Raw genomic sequence first — 24340 nt, forward strand, 5'->3', positions numbered from 1 at the left:
AAAAGAATCTTTGGGATGTCGACCGCTTAGTTTCATTAAAATTTAAGTAAAACTCAATGGACTGCAAATGCACGAAATTGGATTGCGATGGGCCCACAGCGAGGATGCTCCGCCCGAGCTGCTCCCGCCGCCAATTTCCGGATCTACTGGGAGTTCCTAAGAGCATGTGGAAATAAATACCGGGGAGAGGACAATAAGACCGAATGGGCGGCGAAGGGACTCCGTGTCGTCGCCAAGTAGTAAAGGAAGAACTTTGCGAACTTTCCCATTCTTGCACAATTTTGATTTACGACCACTTAACGTTTTTTATGTCCCCAGACTCGGCGATTATATGGGAATTCGCGTGTGTACGGCGGATTTCTGTATAACTAAGCTGGGGCCGACACTCCGGCACTAAGTTACCATTCTGGATGTGAAGTAATCATAAAAAACTAAAGTGTTCCATGCATTGATTGATTCGGTTAAAAGAAGGTTATTTAGTCAGCAAATATTTTATTGAAGAGTTCTAAAATCGGAACATACCTGATATAGGGAAAGTTCAAGGCTGTTCCGAACTTTGATCTAATACAAAGCTGATTAATAGCTTAAATTTATTCTGGAGAAAAACTCACCAGAATATGAATGAAAACAGACTTTAGGTACCTGATATAGGCAGAGTTCAGTTCTGTTTCGAGTGTAAGGTTGTTCCATCATACACAGCTCAAAAAGCGTTTTAATTTATTCTGCTCCCAGATTGGGTGAAAACCCCCCCGCGAACGAATGAAAAACAGACTGTTGGTATATATTCTCTTTATTCCGATTTATTTTTATGGAAATGCGTGCCCCTACTCGATTATACGCATTGCTTCTACCGAAGCTTACTTTTATGTCAGTTTTGGTGAGTGTGGTATATCTGTAGTGGCTATGCATACACGAACAACATTGCGTTTTTGTTTTTGATTTGGATTCCTCGTTTCGAACTAACCTAGTGCAGAAATTAAGATGGATTCACAGGCAGTCAGGGTGGAAAATCGCCTTTTTTGCTTCTGACTTTCGATCCTGGGCATTAAGGCCAACTGACTGTGGGAAATCTGCTGCAATTAATTCGTTTTGATGATTTATATTCGGCTGTGTCTGTGTGATGCTCGTGATTAAATATATTGCGCTTAATTGCGATAATTAGCGTGAATCGTTGATGGGTGCCCTACATATATGGATGTATGTATAATACAGTCGCAGACAAGCCAAGAAATATTTCGGTTTGCGGTTCGGCTTGCCACGTAGCGCATACGCCCCGTGGCACAGCAACATCGATAAGTATCCGCCCTGGGCATTAATTATGCAGTGCCACAACACCAATATGTATAGCTGCAAACAATTATGGGCTAAGTACTAGTACATTTATTATTATTATTTATTCATACGCCTATCAATGCATCCTATGGAAGTAAATTACGAGTACACACTAATTATTCACGAGGGTCGCCACGAGAGTATGTCCTTTTTTCGGTGTGAAGAGCGAGTAATGGCAAGGATCTGACGAACTCAAGGTTACTCAGTAGCAAATACATACATATATGTACATTTTAAATGGTTTATTAAATATTTAAAAATATCTTCCAATATTTGCCACACAAGAAGTTTTCATACTCGTAGTATTAATTCAATTAATATTTTTCAAACACCTTGGGAAAAAAAAGATTGTTTTGAAATTAGTTTTGCTTTTGTAGGATTTGTTTTTAATTTATTAACTTAATTTAACTTGATCATTTTAAAATATGGAGATGACATATTTCGGCTAAAATCCAATTCAAATTAAAAATTGGTTTAAAGGAACCTTCTCATCTTCCATTGCCCAACTACTCGCTCTGGTAACCAAAAACCCTACAAACCGAACCGCCAACCGAAATCCCCCACCCTGACTTGCCATCCAAACCTTTTTACTGGAGCAGTTCGCTGACCGTAAAACTCGTTGCCGTGGCCGCGATGACCGCAGAACTGGAGTGATTGGAGGCCGAGTCCTTGGACTCGGGGCCGCGATTCCAGAAGTGCTCCCCCGCCAGGGTGGCGGTAGTGCGATTGGCCCGCTCCATGAGCGGCTCATCCCGCCGCTGCCTGACCGCCTGCGCCTGCGGTCACGAGGACATGTAGGTGCACTGCGTCTTGGGCTGCGGCTCCGTCTGCTCAATGGGCTGGATGGCCGCCCGCTTCCAGTAGTCACGCACCGTCTCCACCGTCTCCATGATGCGTAGGAAGTTTCTGCCAGCCAGCATGGCAACATCCTCCTCGCTCCAGTTGTGATCCTCTAGCAGAGCGGCGAGCAGTTCCGGATACTTGGACACATCCTCCAGTCCCAGGGGCGGCAGCTCGATGCCATCGTAACCGGCTCCCAGGCCAATGTGCTGGATGCCGGCGATGGCCCGCACATACTTGATGTGCTCGATGACATCCTGGAGGCGTGCCTGCCGTCCGCATGCCACATCCTCGGAGTCGAAGCTCAGCATGATCAGGCCCCCATTCTCGGCCACCAAGCGCAGGATATCGTCGGGAACATTCCGCGTCGAATTGCACAGCTGGCGGGCGGCGGAGTGCGAAAAGATGACCGGAGCCCGGGTCACCTGCAGCACATCCCTGGCGGTGGCATCCGAGCTGTGCGACAGGTCGATCATCATGCCCAGCCGGTTCATCTCACGTACAATGGCCTTGCCAAAGGGCGTGAGTCCCTGCTCCGCCGGCGAGGCACTCGATCCTGCCCACGACACGTCGCAGCGATGGGTCAGGCTGAGATATCGGGCGCCCAGGGAGTAGAAGGATCGCAGGACGCCCAGGGAGGAGCCTATGGTGTGACCCCCTTCGACGCCAATCAGCGAGGCCAGCAGTCCCCGGCGATGGGCCTCCACGATGTCCTGCGAGGATGTGGCCAGCACCGTCTCCCGGGCGTACATGTCCGACAGGCGCCGCACGATGTCGATCTGCTCCAGAGCCAACTGGACGGCGTCCAAGCCCTGCGCCTCGCACGGCACATATGCTGACCTGCAAAAGGTCGGCGAAAGTGTGGAGGTTAGCGGGCTTTTGACAGGCGTTACGGTGCCAAAAATACATATTTGTGGAGGTGTACAAATAAATATGTGATTTTTACTTTTAGTATAATTTTTACATGTTAGCAACTATGATAATAGGTAAATAAATAAAAAAATATACCTTAACATTTTATTTTAATCTTATTTATAGCTTTTATTTCCCTAATACATTTTTTTTAAATTGAATTATAAACAAATTAAAGTCGAGAGTATCCTAAATATGTCTTATTTCTGAGTAAATAGCAAATGTGTCTATTTTCTGTATTATATTTTCATTAATTCGTGGAAAGTTTTTAATGATTACCGGAGCGAATCTATTACCTCTCGTTCTAAAGAATTCGCGCTATTTTTTTTTTTTGGAATTCAATTCACTTAAATCATAAAACATCATAAAAAATAAAAAATTACTTGAGCTTTAAATTTATTCTAAACCCTTACGCTTTTAATTGAGGTAAATGTATACCCTTTAAAGCAGCACGAAAAACTCCTAACGACCCACGATTGCCGTTTTATGGAAGAATGCAAATTGACAGTGCCAAAGCGGTTAGTCGAACTTTGCATTTTAGTTGCCATTTAATATGGCAATAAGCGAGCCAGGGGGCATCCAAAACTTCGCAGAAAGCAGAAGCCCTGCTGTTTTGGCCCAAAACTCCCAGCGAAGTTCATCAAGGCGTCCAGCGAATCGAAATGCGAAATTGGCGAAAAGTTACGCTTGCGCCATCTGGCGGTCACAGCAGCGGCGGTTTTTTTATGGGGGTCTAGTCTCCTACTCAAATGAAGTCAAGTCGATTGCCCATCAGCGTTTTTCCCAAACTGCAGCTGTCTGCTGCCTGTCAGATTGTTGTCCTCCCCTATTTCCCTAGCCAAATTCGAAAATTGGGAGTGGGTGTATATTACACAGAAAAAACCACATAAATGTAAGTGTACGGAAGATTAATGGTCTTAAAATATTTATGGTTCTAGAATTATAACAATAAAATGCTTGTTAAATCATGTTTAATAGTCAATACAAAAAAGCAAAGCAAGTACAAATAATTTTTCTAAGTGTTTAAAGTTAATAAATATGGAAATTAAAAATCTGAAAGTTATACCTGACAAAATATATGTCGAAAAATAGTTGTCCTCTTAATAAACCTATCTCAACATCCTATATCTAATCTCTTAAAATATATACCTTTCAAATTGGTTTATTTAGACATCCTGCTTTGACTCTCTAGAAGTAGGTTTATTCTATATCCCCCGAACACCTTAAAATAATTCCTAGAGGACCAATTTCGAAAGGAATTTCTCTCAATGTGGATTTTGTCTAGGGATAGGCTGAGGAGGAGGACCTACAGCAGACAGGTTGGCTGCTTGCCCTGGGGCATTCAGCCGGTTGCCAAATTTTATTTTGCAGTCAAATTGTTGGCAGCTTTTTATTGCCGCGCGGGGCAGGCCGGCGGAGGTCAGGAGTGGGCGGCTATTCGCATGGCTCTGGGTGGGCGTGGCCCGTGAGCTGTATGTTGCCATGTTTTGGCCAGCACTCGAATGCATGGCGGTGGAGGGTCAAATCTGTGACCCGGGTGGACGTCGCCTCGGCCTGATTGCAGTTTTATGTGACTTTTCAATTTTCATGACTTGGCCGCTGGTGGGCGAATTTTCATTGCGTATACGCCCCATTGAATGTTGTAATTTCAGTTAAGTATCAATATAGGCTCGATTGGATTTAAATCATGGCAGTGATGGCCAACATGATTATACCTTTAACTAATGGACATGTTGTGCAGCTATAAGAGATTCTTAAGAGACCAATAAGAGTATTTTTTAGAGTAAAAAATAAAAAAAGGGGAAAAGGATTTAGTATTTTTTGAATTTTATATTTATTGTATTAAGACATATAGAATCATTCAGATAATGATATTTTTATTGCGATTGTAATAATGGAAAGTTCTTAAAATAATTTAATTTTTTGGTTTCTAAGAATACATTCTTCTTGGAAAAAAAAACAACTTTCACCTTACGAAATTCAAAAATCGGGATACAATATTTTTGAAAACCCAAATTCATAAAATTGTTTATTTATATAGGATGGCTTTATCTTATAACCAAATTCAAGATCTCTTTCATCTTGATTTTTACAAGGTTTCTTCTCAAAAAGTAAAAAGAGAATTTTTAAATTTAAATTTACTATCTAGGACTTTTTAATCTTAGGACTTTTTAGGACTCACCACACTTGGACGCTGACCAATCCCTGCTTGAGCCGCTCCATGTCCGTTTGCGCCCACGCCGGCCGCGCCCACAGCGACTTGTGGTCCACATCGTGACTGAGGTGGAGCTCCAGGCTGCTGTGGGCATACTTGCGAACGTTCCAGGCGTAATTGTTGTGCCCGTCCACCAGCGGCACCTCGCGCAGGATTCGGCGGACGATTCTCAGTCTTTGGGCGTGCGAATTGCGGCTGGGCGCCATGAGGAAGTGCTGGTAGGCCAGGGTGGCGGCGATGGCCAGCAGGCAGATGGCGCTGACCAGGGTGAGGGCCACCAGCCAGGAGCCCCTCCTGCCCTTCTGGCCGGCATCCGCCCCAGCGTTCGCCTTCCTCGACGCCTTGCCCTTCGCCTTTCCAGAGGCACCGGCTCCCGTCGCCGAATTGAGGGAGGTGGGCGACTTGGCGTCCAGACCCACGATGTCCCCGCCCACGACGACGCCGCCGGCCAGAGGATTGCCAAAGTTCACCTTGGACTTCTGGATGCTGGCTATCTCGCCGCCGGAATCGCTGTTGGAGATCGAGTTCTGGCGGGACAGTGTGCGGCGGATGTTCGAGTGCTCGGTGACGTCGGGCAGACCACCGAAACCAGTCGTCTGAAATAAGAAAAAAATAAACTTGATAAAAAATTTTAATAATAGCTTTCTGGTTAAAATATTTTATTAGCCGCATACCTTTAAAAAAATGCTTTCAGTACTTGTTTATTTATTGGTATAAGTAACTTTATTTTTTATAAACTGTATATTTTTTATCCGAGACTTATTATACTTTTTCCTGTTCTTCCCCCATCTTTAATCATTTCTATTAATATAGGTAAGCCAAAAACCAAACATTATTTTATTACCTTTAAGGTTTTAAAAATTTCTTAAATATACTTCATCTCTTTCATTTAATATAAATGGTATATAATAGTTTTGAAATAGCCCTTTTATTGGTTTTAAAATTAAATTATAGACAATCTTTAACTTACATACAATATTTTTATTAATTTTTTGTTACTTTTAAATGTATTAGGGAAGTATATATTCGCGGCTTCTTTGGCGGTTAAGTTTGCTTTGCAGCCAGGACGCATATCCAGAGAACACAATGCTTAACTTCGGCGGGGCGAAGGGGTTAGGGGTGAATGGGCGGTGAGGCGTTGACTGCAGGGTGATACAACCGTTCGTCGAAAAGTTGCTTCATTAAAAGTGCGTCAAAGTTTCTTCGTTGATTTTGTGCCCTAATTAAAACTGCAGCCGAAGAAGGAAACTTCGAGCGCTCTGCCATATTCATAACTTGCATGAAACATCAACACGATGCTCAGGGAAACTTTTTAATGAACCGAATAACCATATCAGAATCAATATAATGGCCCGCGTTCCAACCACCTCAGCCACCCAGCCACCCATCCACCCACCATTTCCCCCGTTGCTCCAAAACCTTTTGGCATTCCGAGTGACGGAATCATGGCTGCCAGGCTAATCTTGGCCCGACATAATTAAGCCTCAGTCATAATTCATGGACTAGGGCCACATGTGTCCCCAGGTCCAAAAAACCAATGTAACTTCTTCGACCCACCTCGATCCCAGGAGGGGGTGGGCGTGGCATATGGGGCACTGCCCACCCCAAAAAGGAGGACAAAATGGGAAACTTTGTCGTATGAAAGTTGCGACATAAAGTTTGCCAGGGGCTGGCAATGATTTGTTTATATTGCGACTGCCTGAGGAATTATGCCAAAACTGTGCAAAGTACAAATCAAATCTAAATGCGCACATAGTGGAGCCCAAGCCAGGGAATTCTGAGATGGGGACACAAAATAAGATTGGAAACAAACTTGAAACATTGTCCTCAGATGAAACAAACCAATTTGCGGATGATTTATTAAATAAATTGAGCACACGTTAAGGATTTGAGAAAGTTTTTGTCTGATGTTTTTCTCTTTCCATTAAAAATAAAAAGGTACTCAAATATTAATTTCCTATTTTAAAGGCTTGTCTTGTTTTATTGTTTACTTGTTAAATCTTTTTTCATTGCAAGTTGTAAGGGCTATTAAATATTTATGCCCCCTAGCAGTTCAATTACGTATTTTTACTGAAACAGTTTTCAAATGAATAATTCATAATTTAACACCAAACAAGTTGGTTTAAAAGGGACCTAATTTCCAGTTTACTCAATTTATTAATATATTTTGTATACATTTCTTTTCAGCTATAAGCCAAATTTTAATGAGTAGTTTCTATTTCAGCTTGAAAGTTTTTTTAAGTCTTTTTCTCTTTCACTAATAAAATTCCATGTTTTCGGGCGGAATATGCTGCCCAATTGTGCAATTTTGCGAAAGACAGTGCTGCCCAGAGTTTTCCCGGGGTTTTTCCGAAAGCTTTGACTCACCCGGACTGCGGCTAATTAGCTGGAAAATCTGCAACACACGGCGTATGCGCAACGGGCGTGATGGAAAGCAGAGTTCTGTTTTTGCACTGCTTCAATGCTCGCAAAAATAATAAAATAAATTTAATGAAATATAACGCGGCCACAAAGGGATGCTGTGGCGCCTTGACCACTTGCTACATTTTCAACTATTTTTTAATTATGAATTTCAAACATCATAAAGCAGGCAACAGTGAAATTAACTTTGGCAAAAAAAGCAGACCAACTTTTGCGCGGATCCGCGAAAGTAATAAAACGATAACAAGATGACGAGGGGAGGGGCGAACTTTTTTTTTTCGGCAGCCAAAGAAATATTCATCTCAATTTATTCAATTTTTAATAAAAATGCAAATATTTTACGTGCTTCCGCCATCGCACTGGCACCCTCTCACTTGCATTCCCCACATAGTTGCATAATTTTTTCCCCTAGACTTTAGACTGTGTCGAAAAAATAGAAATCAGGGAAGAAGTTTTTCGGCAGCCACCGTTGGCTGCTTAAAAGGCGCTTCATTGTACAGTGCACTTTTCCGCTTTTCCTGAAGCGACAAACGGGGTGGGGGTGGGCGCTTTTCCGGGACAGCTTGGTGTGACGCGGGAAAGTTTGTTTGCCAACGGAGGTCGCATCATCGTCATCTCGTTGGCGGCAGTGCGGGAGCTAAAGCTGTAATCCGGGCACCAGATTTGGCCACATTTTCCAGCGACTTTGCTCGCCCTTTTGGCAGGCGACAGGCCCGCCGCCCGAAAAATGCATGACCATGAAGGCCCGCAGCCACAGGATCTGTCCCACAGGTTTGCCGGAGTTCCGCCAAGTTTATAATTAGTTTAGCCCGCTTCATGCCCGGCATTGACATGCCACCGAGAACAAAACAATTGCAATGGGGGTGAACTTGCTGGGGCTGCTAATTGCCACCCCTCGCTCTGGCTTGCAATTTACGAGCTCCATAATTCCTGGAAATAAGTCAGGGGAAGTGGAGTAAGCAAGTGACTGCTTGTCATAATATTTTATGGGGTTCCTAATGTTTTCTGGTGGCAAACTTGATTGATTCTGAGAAATAAAAGTCCAGACTTTTTAAACTGCTTTTAAAAGTTAAATGCTTTTCAATGTAGTGTGATTGTAAAAATAAAAGGCTTAAATGTGTCATTGTAAGTTTAAATATAAGCAAACCATTAAATAATAAAAGAGGCTTTATAATTCTTTATTTAATGCATACAAAATGCCTGGTAAATGGGGGAAAAAATCTAAAAACATGTATTACTTTATATTAAACTGGAATATTTTCCATGTGATTTACTTGCATTGCTTTATTCATTTGTTATATGAAAATGTTAAATTTATTAGTTTAAAACAGAATTTTTCAAATCTTAAATAGTTTATCATTAAATTTTCAACTTAAATTAATACAAGAAGCGTTTTCATTAAATTAAATAGTATTAATTGATGAAGTAAATAAGTAATCTCTTTTTTTTATCTGTGTACAAATAGTGGCCAGGCTTCCCCACACTCGATGCTAAATTATTAAAATCCTTGCATGCTTTTGCTCACAACACCCAATTATTATCCATTTTTAAAGATATCTAATAAAGCCCACTTAGCACTCTGTTTCTAGCCACTTTAGGATGCGTTCCGCCCCGAAAGTGGGTGCGATGCGAACGGATGATGATGGTGTTTTGTGCGCCTGGCGGACTTTGTACAAATTGGCTGCATTGTTGTTGCCTGCTGCCTGATCCCCGACCCGGGGCAGAAATTCGTCCAATTGAGTTTTAAATAAAAATGAGCAGACGATGCGGCAACAACAATGGCAGCAGCAACTCCATTTTCCACCCGGCAACCTGCAGCATGTCAGCAGCAGCAGGAGCAGTAGCAGCAGCAACATCAGCAGCAGCAGCAGCAGTAACATCTGAGGCATCCAGTTAGCACAAAAGGCGATGGGAGGCGGCAACAGGAGCAACGTCAACAAGGACAATAACAATGAAAGCGGCAATGGCAGCGGCAAAAAATAGAAACGGGAGCAGAAAAAAACTGTTACGGAATGCTTTATAGTTTCCGCCATTATTTTCCCTTTTGCAGCTGCAGTTTTTAGTGGATCCCCTACTCTGCCATGTATTTTTTTCCAGTTGCAACACCCTGGCTACGCGAATTTAGTCCGAGACTAAAAACAACTAAAATCTGTGCCGCATGTGCAACAGCCAGAGGGGCTTTGCAATGGGCGGTGGACAGGAAGCGCTCTTTGCTGCATGCTGAAAAGTATTTGTCATGCTATATCTCATCCCCGCCCTGTGCACAGCATATATCATGCTACACGCGGCACTCGTGGCAAACAAAGCAAATCCATTCCATAAATAATTCCCCAGTGGTTCCATGGGGTGCTCGGGGAAGTGAAATGCAGATTTGTCCGAGGTGCCAGTGCCAAAATATTCCCGCATCCCAGGAACCCTAAAAGCCCGAGGTGAATTGGAAGCATCGCCTAAGCTCTTCCCTTCGAGTAGTTTGCTACTGTGGAGGTCTTTAGGATTATAATCGGCTTTGCAAGATGTTACTGATAATTTCTTAAACGTTGTAAAACGATTTATAAATTGGTTTTTTGCTCAAATATATACTTCAGGTGGGATGGAAAAGCCTTTTATATTTATCAATGCTTAACTGTTGTACAAAACAGAACACTTAGTAAGGTATATTTATACTCTTATATCACTTACATTTCACATTTTGAAAGGTCTTTGGTTCATATTTTTAACTTAACTAACCTTGTAATTGAGCTACTAAGTATACCACGTAAAAGTTAATTTATCTTTATGGTTATTTGACTTTCTTGTTTCTGTCGAGCTAAGATGTTTTGGAGATTTCTTGCATCTGGCATAGGGCAACTTGTGTGAGGGGCAATAAGTTTCCCAGACAATGCAATGAACTTCACCATATCAATTTATCGAGTGGCCCTTCGCCTTGATTATGATTGATTCGACCATGAGGGGAAAGTAATGTACAAGGAATTTGCGGTCAACTTTATCAATTCGTCCCCATTGTACGCTGCTGTGGATGCGATGGAGCCCTCATTCTCATCCTCATCCTGGTCCTCGTCCGGTTTCGGAGCCCAAAGGACCCCGGAGAGTGCGCAGCATGCATGTCGACAGCCCGGAGTTGTCGACTGCGGTCCCTGCCAGCTGCTGTTCCGGCTGCTGTTTTAAGTTTTTCAAATGTCATTTGGCCATTTCACGCTGATGGACATCAGTCTCTGCCCTCCGCACCCGCGTCCCTCTGGCCCACAAATTGCCCAGTGGCTGCCACGTAATTTCTGCCTTCCGTACTGAGGTTGCTCCGGCAACAGCCGCATTCAAATGTTGCAATCGTGGAAGGCAGAACCAAAACCAAACCCAAACACAGTCCGAAATTACACAGGAAATATAAGTGTAGTTTCCTTAACAAAATTTTAAATTAAAAAACAAATTAAAAACAACTTATTTTTAGTTAGATATCAACTTCACTCAAGTGGTTTCTGTTCTTATATTGAGAACACTTTTTACTAAATAAAACTTCAAGAAACAAAGCCACTTAATTTAAGCACATTGAGAACATTTTGAACTCAAAAAATTACTTTATATTTGTAAGAACATTTTCTACCGAGAAGAGAACTTAAGAATTCATTCTGAGTAAATAAAACTTCAAGAAGCACAGCCGCTTAATTTAAGCACATTGAGAACATTTTGAACTCAAAAAATTACTTTATATTTGTAAGAACATTTTCTACTGAGAAGAGAACTTAAGAATTCATTTTGAGTAAATAAAACTTCAAGAAACAAAGCGACTTAATTTAAGCACATTGAGAACATTTTGAACTCGAAAAATTACTTTATATTTGTAAGAACATTTTCTACCGAGAAGAGAACTTAAGAATTCCTTCTGAGTAAAGTCTGGAGAACATTTTCCTTCTGACATATAAGTAATTCAAAAGTAAACCAGAGGCACTTCAAATTAAATAAAAATGTTTCAATTGGTAAGCAATTTCCGTGATTTTCTTTCAGTGCAGGCCCAGGAGATTGGTCCGAGGGACAGCAGACTGTTGGCCGTTGGCGTTAGCCACAATGGCTGTGTTAGACCTTCGCATTTTGTTTGTTTATTTTGCCGTCCCAGTGCGACTTATGTGGGCGATGACCGGCGAATGTCCGCACCCCAAGCCCCAACTTTCACCCCCCGACTTTCACCCACCCCATTTTTCACCCCCTGGCCGCCTTCTGTTTGTTGTGTGCCAACGGAATCGAAACGTTCTAAGTGTTCATTAAACAATTTAAAGTTGATTGGCCCTGGCTGGCGGGCACAGGAATGTGTGTGACGTGCATATGTCTCAATGGATTTGGCCTTAAACGTAATTTGGCCTAGCACTCTCCTAATTGTAATGTCTTGTGGCTGAATGGCCGAATAATGCCTTATCGGATACGGATTGGTGTGTGTTATCATCAGACGAGTTTGACATTGAGATATGTTCCTGTGAGGCAATCTGGCCAAGGTTGTGCGGGCTTCTTGAGCAGAAAGGCATGGTTTGGGAAGCTATGATGAAAGAGGGAAATCAAATAAGGAAACTAAAGATTAGGATATTTTTTTATTTATTTAACAATTTAAATTAATATTTCTAATATAAGGGTCGTAGGACACTTGGCCCGGAACTTGATACCAGAAGTTTCTATCTGAGCTTTAGTTTTCTATAAATTAAAGAAATTTTAGGCAAAGGGCATGTTCTTAAATTGAAGATCAAATCGTTGAACACATTTTGATTGGTTTATCTCGCTGCTCTCGTCGCTCGGTGATTGTGCAATTTTATTCTCTAGAGTCACGTGCAGGCCCACAACCGAGTGTTTCATCAATTGCAGACCTCATTCCTGGCTCCTGACAGCCCTTAACACCCGCGAATAGAGCCGGAGCCCAGGACAATGGATTTGGAGTGTCTGGTTTGGGCGAACTTGACACGCAGCCACCACGTCCATCAATCAAAACTCACTTGGAGTTGCGGTGGAACAGTGTCTGAAAAAAGTTCTCCATCGCATGGCAGCTCTTGGCCAGAAACTATTTGCGCACGAAACACAGGAAGCGCTGGGCGGAGTGGAAAGTTTGACTGGAAGCCAAAGTGCGGACTCGACATTTTTGGGCGGTGTCAATGGAAAAGGGGGCGGTGTGTTAGGAATTTGGCAAACTATTGGCAAACTCAATGATGGGGAGCATTGGAGCGGAGCAACCGACACGGATAGGTTAGGGCACAAAGGGATCCACGGAGAAAAATGATGGGTATCTTAAAGATACTTTAGGTGGGACATTTTATGTGCGATAAGTTGTCACTTGGAGTGGTTTATAATAATACCAATTCAAATATGCAATTTATTATATTACCAATATCCATATTAACAGAAAATAGGGTAGTTTGTTTTTAAATTTTCTTTTCAAGAATAAAACATGTTTATTCTCAAAGGGTGTTTTTAACTTTATATATATCTTAAAACAGATCTTGATTAATAAGAACTTCCCGGTGCTGCTGCTGAAATCCTGAAAGTGGACAAGGCAACAAAGCGCGAAATGAAGACGGGTGGTGTGGGGCTTGTGGGGGAGCTGGAAAATAATGGCGATTTTTATGGCTTTGGCGGAACGCATAAAAAACCCTGGCTCCGAGGAGCAGCAGCTCGAGCTGGACAAATGCCCGGGCTGGTGAAAGGCAACTGAAACTGAAAACTGAATCTGCAAGTGCAACAGAACGACATTTGCAACATTTAATTTATTATTCAAATGTGAACAAATGGCGCCGGCGACCAAAGATGACAGCGCTCCCAGTGAGTAATGGTTTCGAAGGACGATTGCCCCGGTCCCAGACCTTTCACCCCTGAGCCCCGGGAACCCCTTGGACCCGCTGAAGCCCCCGTGAAAACACCCCAAGACCCCCTATTCTATCCCTTTTTCGGGTTCTTGAGCTTAAGTTTGCCAGGGTTTATTGTTGGTGGCTTTGGCAGTCGGATTGGAATCATGTCCTGGATTTGATTCGCCCTAGTCCGCAGTCCAAACAAATTGAGTTACATGCAAATAATCGTTTGTCCGATTTGGACACAGGATATGTGTCCCACGCTAGTGTAAATAAAATCGATGGTATTTATCATGTTTGGTCCCCTTCCGAGCGTTTGCTTTATCTTCTGAATAGCGACAGCAAAAAGATACTATTGTGAAAGTAAGTTTTGGACAATTGAGACATTGCAAATATTTTAAGAAGGATCTCCTAAGCATTTTAAAATAGAGTGTCTACTTCAACTACTTGAAAGATTTTACACCTGCTTTGTAAAGTGGTTAACCGCAGAATATGTTCTTTTTTAGGCTACATGAAAAATTGCTATTTTTTCTATCTAAATCAATATTACCGCAAGTAATTAAACATTCATCTGATTCGGGTGCGTTGTATTCACTTCAGTTTACACAACTTTTTGGCTCCACACCTCAAATTCAAATGCAACATCTGCCAGAGCCAATTTGCATATTTCATCAGGTGGGGCACTTGTCTAGCCAAATAAACCACTGCAAGTGCACTTGTCAATGTATGATAAACGTTGAATATATTTACATATATTTCGGTCTTTATTTAATTTCCGTACTTGAAAATAGGAGAGGATTTCGCTTTGGTTAAGTTGCCAACTATTTCCCGTTGGCCAGCAGTACGAACACATTTAATTCTATGCTATTTTAAGAGTAATTCCTCTTGGCAGCGTAAATATTATATGAAAATCTATAACTTCCCTTGCGCCAGACACTCTAAAATGTAATAATCTACCGTGATTTAGCGATTGTTTGACCTTTGCGAGCCCCTCGAGTCGTCTCCAAATCAAATCAACTGCAGGGAATATCGTTTAATGAAGGGATACGGATATGGCGGATATGTGCGCCATAAAAGTATACGAGCTTCTTTATGGGGGAATCTGCATAACGTATCCTATCTGGTTCAAATGAAAGCGGCACATCTTCTTTCATTCAAGGCCAGGTCGTTCGATTCGGTTCACGCAGTCGCCTCACTGGTCAAAATAAGTAAGTAAATAAAATTTAAATTAATTTACTGTCATAAGTCCTTGAAGAAACTGTGTTCTTTATTATCATTTTATACTATGCCATATAACTTTATGGTCTCAACAAAATAGAGATAAACTGTTGGTAAATGTTTTTAAAATTTGTTTTTAGAATTTTACACTTTAAAATAGCATTTTTTGCAGTGCTTGTTTTGTGACAGGCGGTGTCGTCTGTGAAATCGCGGCACGAACACAAAGAGCCGGCAATAATCGTAAATGCTTCCCTCTCCTCAACCCAATCCTGTGGGATAAACGCCATGAATGCCAATTACGGAGGCGGCAACGGTCTTATCCTTAACGGAGGTTCACCCACCTTCGATTGCTGAATTTCTATACCTTAGTTTTTGCTAATGGTTAGGTTAAAAACGTTTTCGTTTAATTTTAGAAAATAAAACTTTATATGTTCTTTTTATATGGCCAGTATTAAAAGGATGCCTCAGATAACTTCCTTGAGTCTTCTTTTAGTTTCTTATAAGCATAACCTATTATAAAACTCCTCATATTCGTATAGTATCAGAAAATCTGAAAATCCTGTAATTTTTAAGAAAGGTTTGGTTCTCTAAAATTTTAAAAACTAATTTAAAGGAGCAGTTATTTTGTAGGTGACGCATATTCTTTAGGGAGGTTTTTAAACCCAATGATGTCTCTGCTTTTTTTCCCTGCATATACCCCATGTTCTCCCCTAACCTAACCCACCCACCTGGTAGTCCATGTAGTTGTCGAAGTGCATGTAGGAGCAGCTGCCCGCATCGCCTGGCCCCGGCATGGGCAGGCCATTCTCGTCCAGCTCAACGGCGGGCGGCGGAGGAGGCGACGGCGGCGGCAGGTTGTCGCCCTTGAAGGACACTCTCTTTGGCTTGCCCTGCCCCCCGGCCAGTCGCCTCCCCCTGCCCAGAGTGCCGGAGCCCATCATGTAGGCCAGCGACCCACAGCCCACCACTGCATCCTGCTGTTGCTGCTGCTGCTGCTGCTGTGGGTGGTGCTGGAGGGACTGAAGGCCGCAGGCTCCGAAGCGGAAGTGCGGCATGCAGGTGGTGGTCATGCCGCCCGCTCCGCACTCACTGCCCTCGAAGTCCGACTCGACGTCCGTGACAAAGGCGGCCGGCTGGAAGCCGCGCGGCAGCGTGGACGCCATCGAGGGATTCGGATTGGGATTAAGGCTGGGATTAGGCCCGCCAGCCGAAGCCGGCATCCTTTGGCGCCCCAGTGTTCCGGTGCACAGGATGTTCATTTGCTGGGCATGTGGATGCTGGTGGATGGTGTGTGGAATCTGTTCGCCCGCCAGGAGAGCCAATTCGCCGGAGTTGCCTGCTGTTGTTGTGGTTGCTGTCGTTGTTGCCGCTGCTGATGGGTTGCTGGCTGGCAGAAGGTGGTGCGTGGGCTGCAGCTGATAGTAGTGCTCCACCATGGCACCTCCCGCCACCCCAGGCAGGCCTCCTCCGCCGCCCGCCGCCCCCTCGACGGGAGCCGGCTGAAGCAGAGCCGTGGGTATCACCATGATGGGCATCATGGCCGGCGGGGGAACGGAGGAGGCCGTGGCTCCACTGGCGGCCTGCAGCAGCTCCATTTGGCACATCTCCTCGTAGCTCAGCGGACGCAAGTGCTCCATGTCTGGTTTTTAGGGCGTGGTTGAGTCACTTCTATAGTATGTCTTCACTTTTGTTTGTTATAAATAACAGAATTTCTAAAACGCACTTTGGTTTTGCTTCGTTTTCCACCTGTACACCCGTACAAATATATATGTATTTTTTTTGGGGGTGCTTTGGAGTGGGTGGGAAGTTTTCGCGCGCGTTCCCTAGGTCCTGCTCACATCGCGCCCGACGCAAAGAAACCCGTGCGCTTTCGTCCTTTCGGCTAACTTTATTCCGCGACAGTCCTGCAGCTACTGAGTCCGCCTGCCAATCTCTGGAGATTTTCGCACCGCCAATTCGCCGGAGTCTGTGCAGACGGGGCGCATGCGCCGCCCGGAGTCCGCTGGCCAGGCTCGGCTCTTCGCCGCAGACACTCCCCCTTTTACCCCCACTTGACGCGTTTTGTTTTGATTCCGTTTCGTACAGAGAAAAAAAGTGTATCAAAAACATGTCGTAAGAAGCAATTTCCAAGAAATAAGTATAGGTTCCAATTTTACACTGACAAGTCAAAATAAAATTCAAGTTCATAAAATATTTTGTTTTTATTTTGTAATTTAGTGATTTGTAATTTCCAGACAAAGAAAATATATAAAAATTTATATTTTTTTAGGAAGTTTAATATTATTGCTATTATTTTTAAACCTTATATTATTGCTCTTTATGTTTAAGATTTCTTAAAAATGAATTAAACTGATTGGTCTATTATATTTTAATGAATTGAACTAAACTAAAAATAATATATAAGATATAACTATGGTTTAATAATAAATTTTAGATATAAAAGCTAAGATAATACTGGGAATAATAATTTGTTTTTTATTAAAATTTTAAGTACGTTCTTTTATTTATTTTTAATCATAAAGATGGCTCAACAATTTCTAAGAACATGTTAGAAATTTAGCGTTGTAAGAACTGGATGGCCTTTTCCCTCAGTGCACTCTTATCGTCGGAGCTGGCGGAGTTGATTGCTCCCATCCGCTGTTTTGAAGCCATGTTGATTTTCGTACGTCGTGGGAAATTAAAGCACTTCCCAGCTGCTCCCGCAACTCGAATACAAGATTTTAATTGCCGCTCGCCGAGAAGCGCGGCGTGGGAGTCCCCGGAGAGTGGGCACTGCGGTGCGACCCATCCTTTTGGTGCTCTTCGTCCTGCTGCAATGCGCAGATGTGCAACCAACTGTTGGGCTAGAAGTCCAGGCCGGCCACCACCTATAACTATTTATGCGGATGACGAGTGGTGGGGGCCACCCGACTCCGAGGGAATGACCTGGCTGAATGGCCGCTGATTGCACCGAGCCATCCTGAAAATGACTTTCTGATATGGCCAGCAAAATATTGACTGCGCTGAGCTCACACAATCCCACCGCATTTTCAAACCCACTGGGGAACACGAATATTATGTTTTGCCGTGCACTGAGCGAATTCGTCATGCTACTGGCATTGATAGAACAAAGTATAAACCTCTCATGTGCCAGTGGGTTTAAAGGGGCTTTTGTTTGGCCACCAGTGCGGATGAGTAATATTTGCTAGTTTTTCTAAAGACCGTACTTGGAAAATCACTCATCCGCCATGTGGTCACGGCAAAGGATATGTTGCGTTTAATATATTTGTAATAAACTCGTTATGAATAAAAAATAAACTCGTTAAAAAAATAAAATAATATTTTTAGATTGTAAATAAACCAATTTAATTTTCAATATTTATATATATGTATGAAAAAAGGGAGGTTTTATATGACCCTTTTAAATATTCCTAATGCTTCATCGTTACTATATTATATCACAGATAATATTAAAAAAATACGTTTAATGTATCATAATAAAATTTATATGCCTTTCTCACTATTTTTGACTACTTCTTATTTGAATAATTCTATTGGCATCATAAAATAAAACTAAAAACCTGAAAACCAGTGATAATGAAAGCAAAACCAACAAAATGGCTTGCTTTGTGTGTGCCAAAAACATTTGTATCTTGACACTTTGGACGACCGGAGCCCGTAAATTTGCACGCCAAATAAGTGAATTCAGACAGCATCAAGATAGAGCTTAAAATATTTGTCATAGTCTGCGGCAATCGCACATGGAGATCTAGACACGACCAACTTTTCACTATGTTCGCAAGTATTGTTCCCAAAACCCACCTCGAATAAATCCGCAGCCACGCGTCGCGCTTTCTGTTTCCTTGTTTTATATACATTTTTTGTTACCAGGACATGGCACCTGGGGTGATGTCCCATTTGGGACGCAGAGGCGAAAGGCAAAAACACAGTTGGAGATGTCTTTAACAGATTTTTGAGTCAACGTTTTTGTGTTGCGATTTGTATTGTGTTCTTTTATTATTTTTTTTTTTTTACACACTTTGCCGTGGCACTGGCCTCCCCCTTCATTTACATTTGCTTCATCCTATTATCCTGGTTAACCGGCCCGTTCGCAGCACCCCAGAGCTATGTAGCTCCACACCGCCGTGCCATTTGTCAAGTTCTGCTCCCAACTTTAGCCCGCGGCTTTTTTGTAATTACACAACTCGGGGTGCGGAGAACGACAAAAGGGGGCTGCTGGGGGCTGGGGTCTTAGCCGGGTAAATGAAAGCGGCTTAAAAAAGCAGAGCGTTGGGGTTTTGTGGTGCTCGTTAAAATTTGTTGCTCTCATTTCGATTGTTGCTGTGGTGTGGTTCGTGCACAGTTGTTGTTTGTTTCTGGGGATACTGGGATTGTTGTTTGCGCCGCTGTTGCCGATTTTAGTGCGATTCCGTCGGGCTGGCAGGCATAAAAGTTCAGCCGGGATTGCTGGGTATTACGCTTAAATATGCGAACCGAAACGGATTGGAGGAGCTCGCATGAAGTTGCCCGACCATGATTCATGATCCCCTTCTGGATGGCCACTTTAATGCTCATTCAATTTTCCAGATCCCCACAATTAAGAGTTTTTAATCATCGACTAGTCCGCAAAACGATGGAGGCCCAAAAGTTCCCCAGCTGGTCGGTTGGCCGGCCTTTTGTATGGCTCCATTATGCGGTTGATTTACTACCCAAACAGCTGTGAAATATCATGGCTCTCCATGGAGGGCCCACTTGACCGATGCCAAACGGAACGGAAACGGGTCAAAGGGATTGGCCCATATGCCCATGCATAGTTCTCTTTTAAGTGGTTGGACGCTGGGAATTAAATAGTCATGGGACTTAAAAAGGAAGTAAGTTTTAGAGTGATAACAAAGGAATATTTGTTGATATATTATTAAAGTCTATTGTCTAAAGTCTAAACAATAACTGAAAATATATGTACGAATTTTTTATGACTTTTAAATATAATATTTTTCAAAATCGAAACTTATACATTTTAAAAAATATTTTGAGACCTTATCTCAATCAAATTCTCTATTAAATGGCACTTAAACCAGGACAACTATATTATTTTTTGACTTCTTAAGGCTAGAAAAATCTTTCGACCATTTTTTTAGTTTAAACAATTTTAATAGACAGATGTTAAAATATTGCTCTACATTAAATAAATGGGTTTGAAGAAGAATAATCCCATGTCTCACATGTAAATAAAAGTAAAATGCCTTAAAGTAATAGGTATACTGCATACTTTTTGTCTCAACTCATTCCTTTTCTTCATAAGACCACGTTATGGTATTAAACTACTATAAAGTCTTCAAAGTTCCCGAGTAATGAGTGCATTTATTATCCATTTACTGCAGCGAGCTAATGCCGTGATCCCTGGCTTATCCTTGCTTGAACGCAGCGGCAGCTTGTTTACACCCATATTTATCAATGCTGTCCGCAATAGGACTTCGACAGAGCCACGAAGTGCCCCGTCGCTTGGTGAAAGTTTTGAGCAACTCCGCTAGATAAATCAAGTGGCATTAGGACGGGTTTCCGGGCGATGCTGCTGCGGCAAGATAAATAAATTAACTCGTTCAACTTGGCTGACAGATGGACTTAGTGCCATCATGATGGGACAGAGACAGAGCCATCATTGCCTAGCCCCGTGCCCTGCGAACAAACAAGTCGTTAAAAACGCGTGAATCCTGGCTAATTTATGGCTAATTAAGTTGACGCAACTTTTACGCGTGGCAAAGGGAAGAAGAAGCAGCAGTAGGGAAATCGCCGTCATCAGCAACATATGCCACGTGCTCTCAAGGCAGTTATGTCATTTGTGTTTGGAAAAGCGGTTTGGAGCTTACATAAAGTCTATATGGTATGCACCCATTATTCCACTACATGGTCGTACACTCAGCGAAACAAAGAGCGCGTCCAGTACTCGACCTACTCGTGCATACCTCCCTAATTAAGTGGCCTGTTATGAGCAGCTTACCATCGTAATACATTTTTATGATCGCAAATGGAATTATAACTGCAGGGTATGTGACTACCCAGGGCTCAACCCACTTTTATATCCATCCTTGTGCCCATTGCGAAGGTGCACTCAGAAAAATAGGTAAATTTATAGGAAATATTTAATACAATTGTAGAAATTCATAAAATTGTGGGATATATTAAAAAAAATGTATAAATAGTAAATAATATTAATCTATAAATATTGTTAAATTTAGATTTTTCGGAAATCGCTTTATTTAGAATAATTTTCCTCTCTGCATTTACACACAATGCCCTTACTAGGGCATATGTTATGGTCGGATGGGTCAGTCGGAACCCCGTAGACAGACCCCGGACTCCGGCAGGATTGTTTAGGGGCCTCCACAACATACAGAACTTGTAGGGACTGTGTAACATAACCGTACATCTCGTCCCTGCTGTCGGGGTAATTTCGTAGACAAACAACATTGGCATTTCTGTTTGAAGGCTCTGAGTGCCAATTAACTGAACGTGGCTGCCCCACCTGAGCCGCCGGGCGGATGGGTGGATGGATGAGAGTACTCGACCGCCGGGTTGTACAGGAACCTGCACACATTTAGAAGGTATCGATCTGAGCCGGAATATATGCTGTCAATGGGTGTTGATAACATAATTGCTGACTGAAAGTGTGAACAATTTTATCGTGTCATCGAGGCAACTTGAAAATAATGATGTTACAGATATTAATATGATATTATTTTCACACTCTATCAAAAAAATAAATTCTGTTTTCGTTTAATTTCCAATTAATGGGGGCCAAATAAGTTGTTTATCATCTAATAAACATACAAAGCAGCAAACATCTTTATTTTTCAGTCCTGTTTTTCCTTATTTTCTTGGGTTAGCCAGCGGCGGTGACTTGGTAAACTCGACCATCAACACGTAGTCTCATTTGGAATGCTTTAACCACACACACAACTCATCAAAAGCCCCGGCAGAGTTGGCTGGCCACGTGCCGAAGAGCCCCCAGATGCGCCCACTCCTCCTCCTCCAGGAGAGGATTCCTCTGGGTGGGACTGGCAGTGAGCTTTTAAATTAAATCACAAAATGAGGATAGAGCGACTAAGGCAACCGAGGCTGTCGCTAAGCCAAATAAATAAACCCTTTGGCCGCAGTCCTTGGTGTCCTTGCTCCTTGAAGGCGCATCCTCCTTGGGAGAGATAACAGCGAGGACAGGAAGTCAACTTGCCAGTGGGCCAAAGGAAGGGGAAGGAATAAACACTGGACAAAATCGTAGTTTTATATATTACTATTCGTAAATATTTATTGTACATTTTATTAGTTTACTAATTATTTTTTCATTGGGTATAAATTTATGTTAATATTACCTATGTTCTGTTTATTCATCAAGTATAAACTATTTGGTGAAATAAAAACGCATTTGAACATTCTTTTAAAATACTTTTAAGCCATGCATATTTAAGTATTTTTATAACAGTTCCTTGAAAATATATTATGATTTCATTGACACCTTAAATCTTAATTTTTCCCCACTGTACAGCGGCAGAAAGCGAAGTGGATGACTTCTCGATGTGCCCGGCGATTCGGTTGCCAAAAGGACACACGGAGACCGAAAGGGATAATGGCATGAAATCCAGCAAAATGAAAAGAAAGCGGCAAATCATGTTAAGAGATTTAAATTGGATTAGTTGACATGTGTGTGTGAGTGGGTGTCTATCCTTGGCGGCGTCAACCGGCGGTGGCCGTGAAGCCCGGTTCCTGCCCCTGGCTGTGGATATCCTGGCCCGGCCGCCACTCGCTCATCTTGACATCAATTTCGTCACTTGATTTCCCCTTCTTTTTTTGCCGCTTTTTTTTGCATTTCTTCGTGACAGGCCTGTGCTTTTATTTATTTTGTATGCTTGACACAATTCCTCGTCGAGGGCTTACGGCTCGAGTGTCTCTCCGGTCCTCGATGCCATTCACTCTCGCCCAGGATCTGCTCTTTCGCAGTCCCCACCGGGGGTTCCGCCCAGGTTCTGCATTTGACAACTAACCAGCCGCCCACGATTCGGGCGGAGGTCACCTTCCATCATCGTCTATCTTTGGGATAGCTGGGAGGTTCCAGTTTGCCACGCGGAGACAAGGCGTCAGGTTGTGTCAGCAGTGGAACCCAACAAAAGTGGGTATGTGTCACTCGAAGTTAACTTTTACTTTTCCCATTCTAATTCTAATTTAAATTCTAAGCATTTATAGAAGGGGATCTAGAAATATCTTATTATCGTAAATATTTATTAAGAGTCTAATCCATTTGTAAATAATTTTAGGCTTTAAAAAAACAGACAAAATGTATATAATACTTTTGGAATTTAATGCTTAGCTATAAATTAAGATTTTGAATATACTCCTTAAAATATTACTCTGTTTTGGGCTCCGGCTTCTTGCGATATTTCACCTGGGAGGTAAAGATGTCGTACCCCAGACTAATGGTGTTATCGTAGAACACCCTGTACTGTGGTCTAATCAGCAGGAAGTTGATGAACTGCGCCAAGGGCCACACAGTCCATTCGGCAGCATATAGGATAGGGGCCTTATCCTTGATCTCCTGCCTCAGCTCCGCCCACGTATTGTCCTCCAGAATGGCCATGGTGAGGAAAAACACGGCGATGTAGAAGGGCGAGCAGATGAACTGGTCCAGCAGGATCTTGATGATGACCACCTTATAGGTGCGATGGGGGTACAGGTAGTCCAGGTACTGGTACCAATAGTGGCACACCACGCCCACGGTGAAACCGGAAATGCCCATCCGCAGGGTTCGTATCCGGTTCCACCCCGGAAGCTCCCCTATAAAGCGTTCGTAGCTCTGCTCCATGGTGTCGCCCACCATGCTCAGGCCCACGGAGATCCCGATGTTCGTATAGAGGAGATACTTTGGACTGAAGGCAGCCTGGTGGAACCGGTCAAGAGCCTGTGCCCAGCGCTTCCATTGCAATCGTCGGGCCATCTGGGATACCAATGATGCCTCCTTGGATGGGAGTAGCCATGCCTGAGTTCCAAGCTGTTGCAACCTCAAATTTTGGAGTGGGTTTAACAAAATATTTTTGAATTGCTAACGACATATACGGCATAACGACATTTTTAATCGAGATATGTAACTAATAAGTTCAGTATTGAAAATTATATAAGCCATAATATTTATTAAAAATATTATAATGTAATTCCATTCGAATATTTTACTTTCGGACACCAATTTTGTTTTTAAAAACTTGTTGGTCATCAATGGAATTTCAAGCGATTCTCACGCCAGGCAAACAATCTTCTTCGTACGCACAACAAATTCCAATCAAAATTTTAATCAAAATGCCGCAGGAATGACCATCTATGTATTTGTTAAAGATAAAGGATAGACCGCAGCTAGAAGTCTGAAGGAAAGGATTCGAAAAGGATGGAGGCAGCCTGGCATTTAGGTGGAAAAAAAAAGCCAAACAAACAGGCAATGAAATCAATTGGGCGCCAGCAACACGAAATGAGTTTTCGGAGGATTTGTTGAGGTAGCCTAAGCTCCAACTTATATCTAACGCCCGAGGGCTAAGGACTCCCCACGCCGACGAAGGGATCAAAAAGGGTT

The 24340-nt window shown here is 42.6% G+C and overlaps 2 protein-coding genes across 4 annotated transcripts in view; both read right to left on the reverse strand.

Annotated features, from left to right (window-relative positions):
* Positions 1–772: 772 nt before the first annotated feature.
* Positions 773–24340, reverse strand: part of LOC108035085 (uncharacterized) — a 98477-nt gene continuing 74909 nt past the window's right edge. For 2 of the 3 annotated variants that reach the window (XM_017110501.2, XM_050886444.1), the window contains exons 3-4: positions 5267–5895; positions 773–3012 (exon numbers count right to left, since the gene is read on the reverse strand). In XM_017110501.2, coding sequence (XP_016965990.1) covers positions 2115–3012; positions 5267–5895 — 1527 coding nt within the window. In that variant the 3' untranslated portion in view covers positions 773–2114. Of the gene's footprint in view, positions 3013–5266; positions 5896–15482; positions 16864–24340 lie in introns of those variants that run through there. The other variant, XM_017110502.3, reaches the window with a different exon arrangement.
* On the reverse strand, positions 23061–23850 carry LOC108035092 (mpv17-like protein 2). Its single transcript, XM_017110513.3, has one exon. The coding sequence runs from the start codon at positions 23714–23716 to the stop codon at positions 23129–23131; it is 588 nt and encodes a 195-aa protein (XP_016966002.1). The 5' UTR covers positions 23717–23850; the 3' UTR covers positions 23061–23128.

Source organism: Drosophila biarmipes, chromosome 3L (assembly GCF_025231255.1).
Source record: "Drosophila biarmipes strain raj3 chromosome 3L, RU_DBia_V1.1, whole genome shotgun sequence".
NCBI classification, from domain to species: domain Eukaryota; kingdom Metazoa; phylum Arthropoda; class Insecta; order Diptera; family Drosophilidae; genus Drosophila; species Drosophila biarmipes.

What these genes read in the sequence shown, in the direction of transcription:
- LOC108035092 (XM_017110513.3), bottom strand. Translation starts at nt 23,716, where the DNA reads ATGGCCCGACGATTGCAATGGAAGCGCTGGGCACAGGCTCTTGACCGG.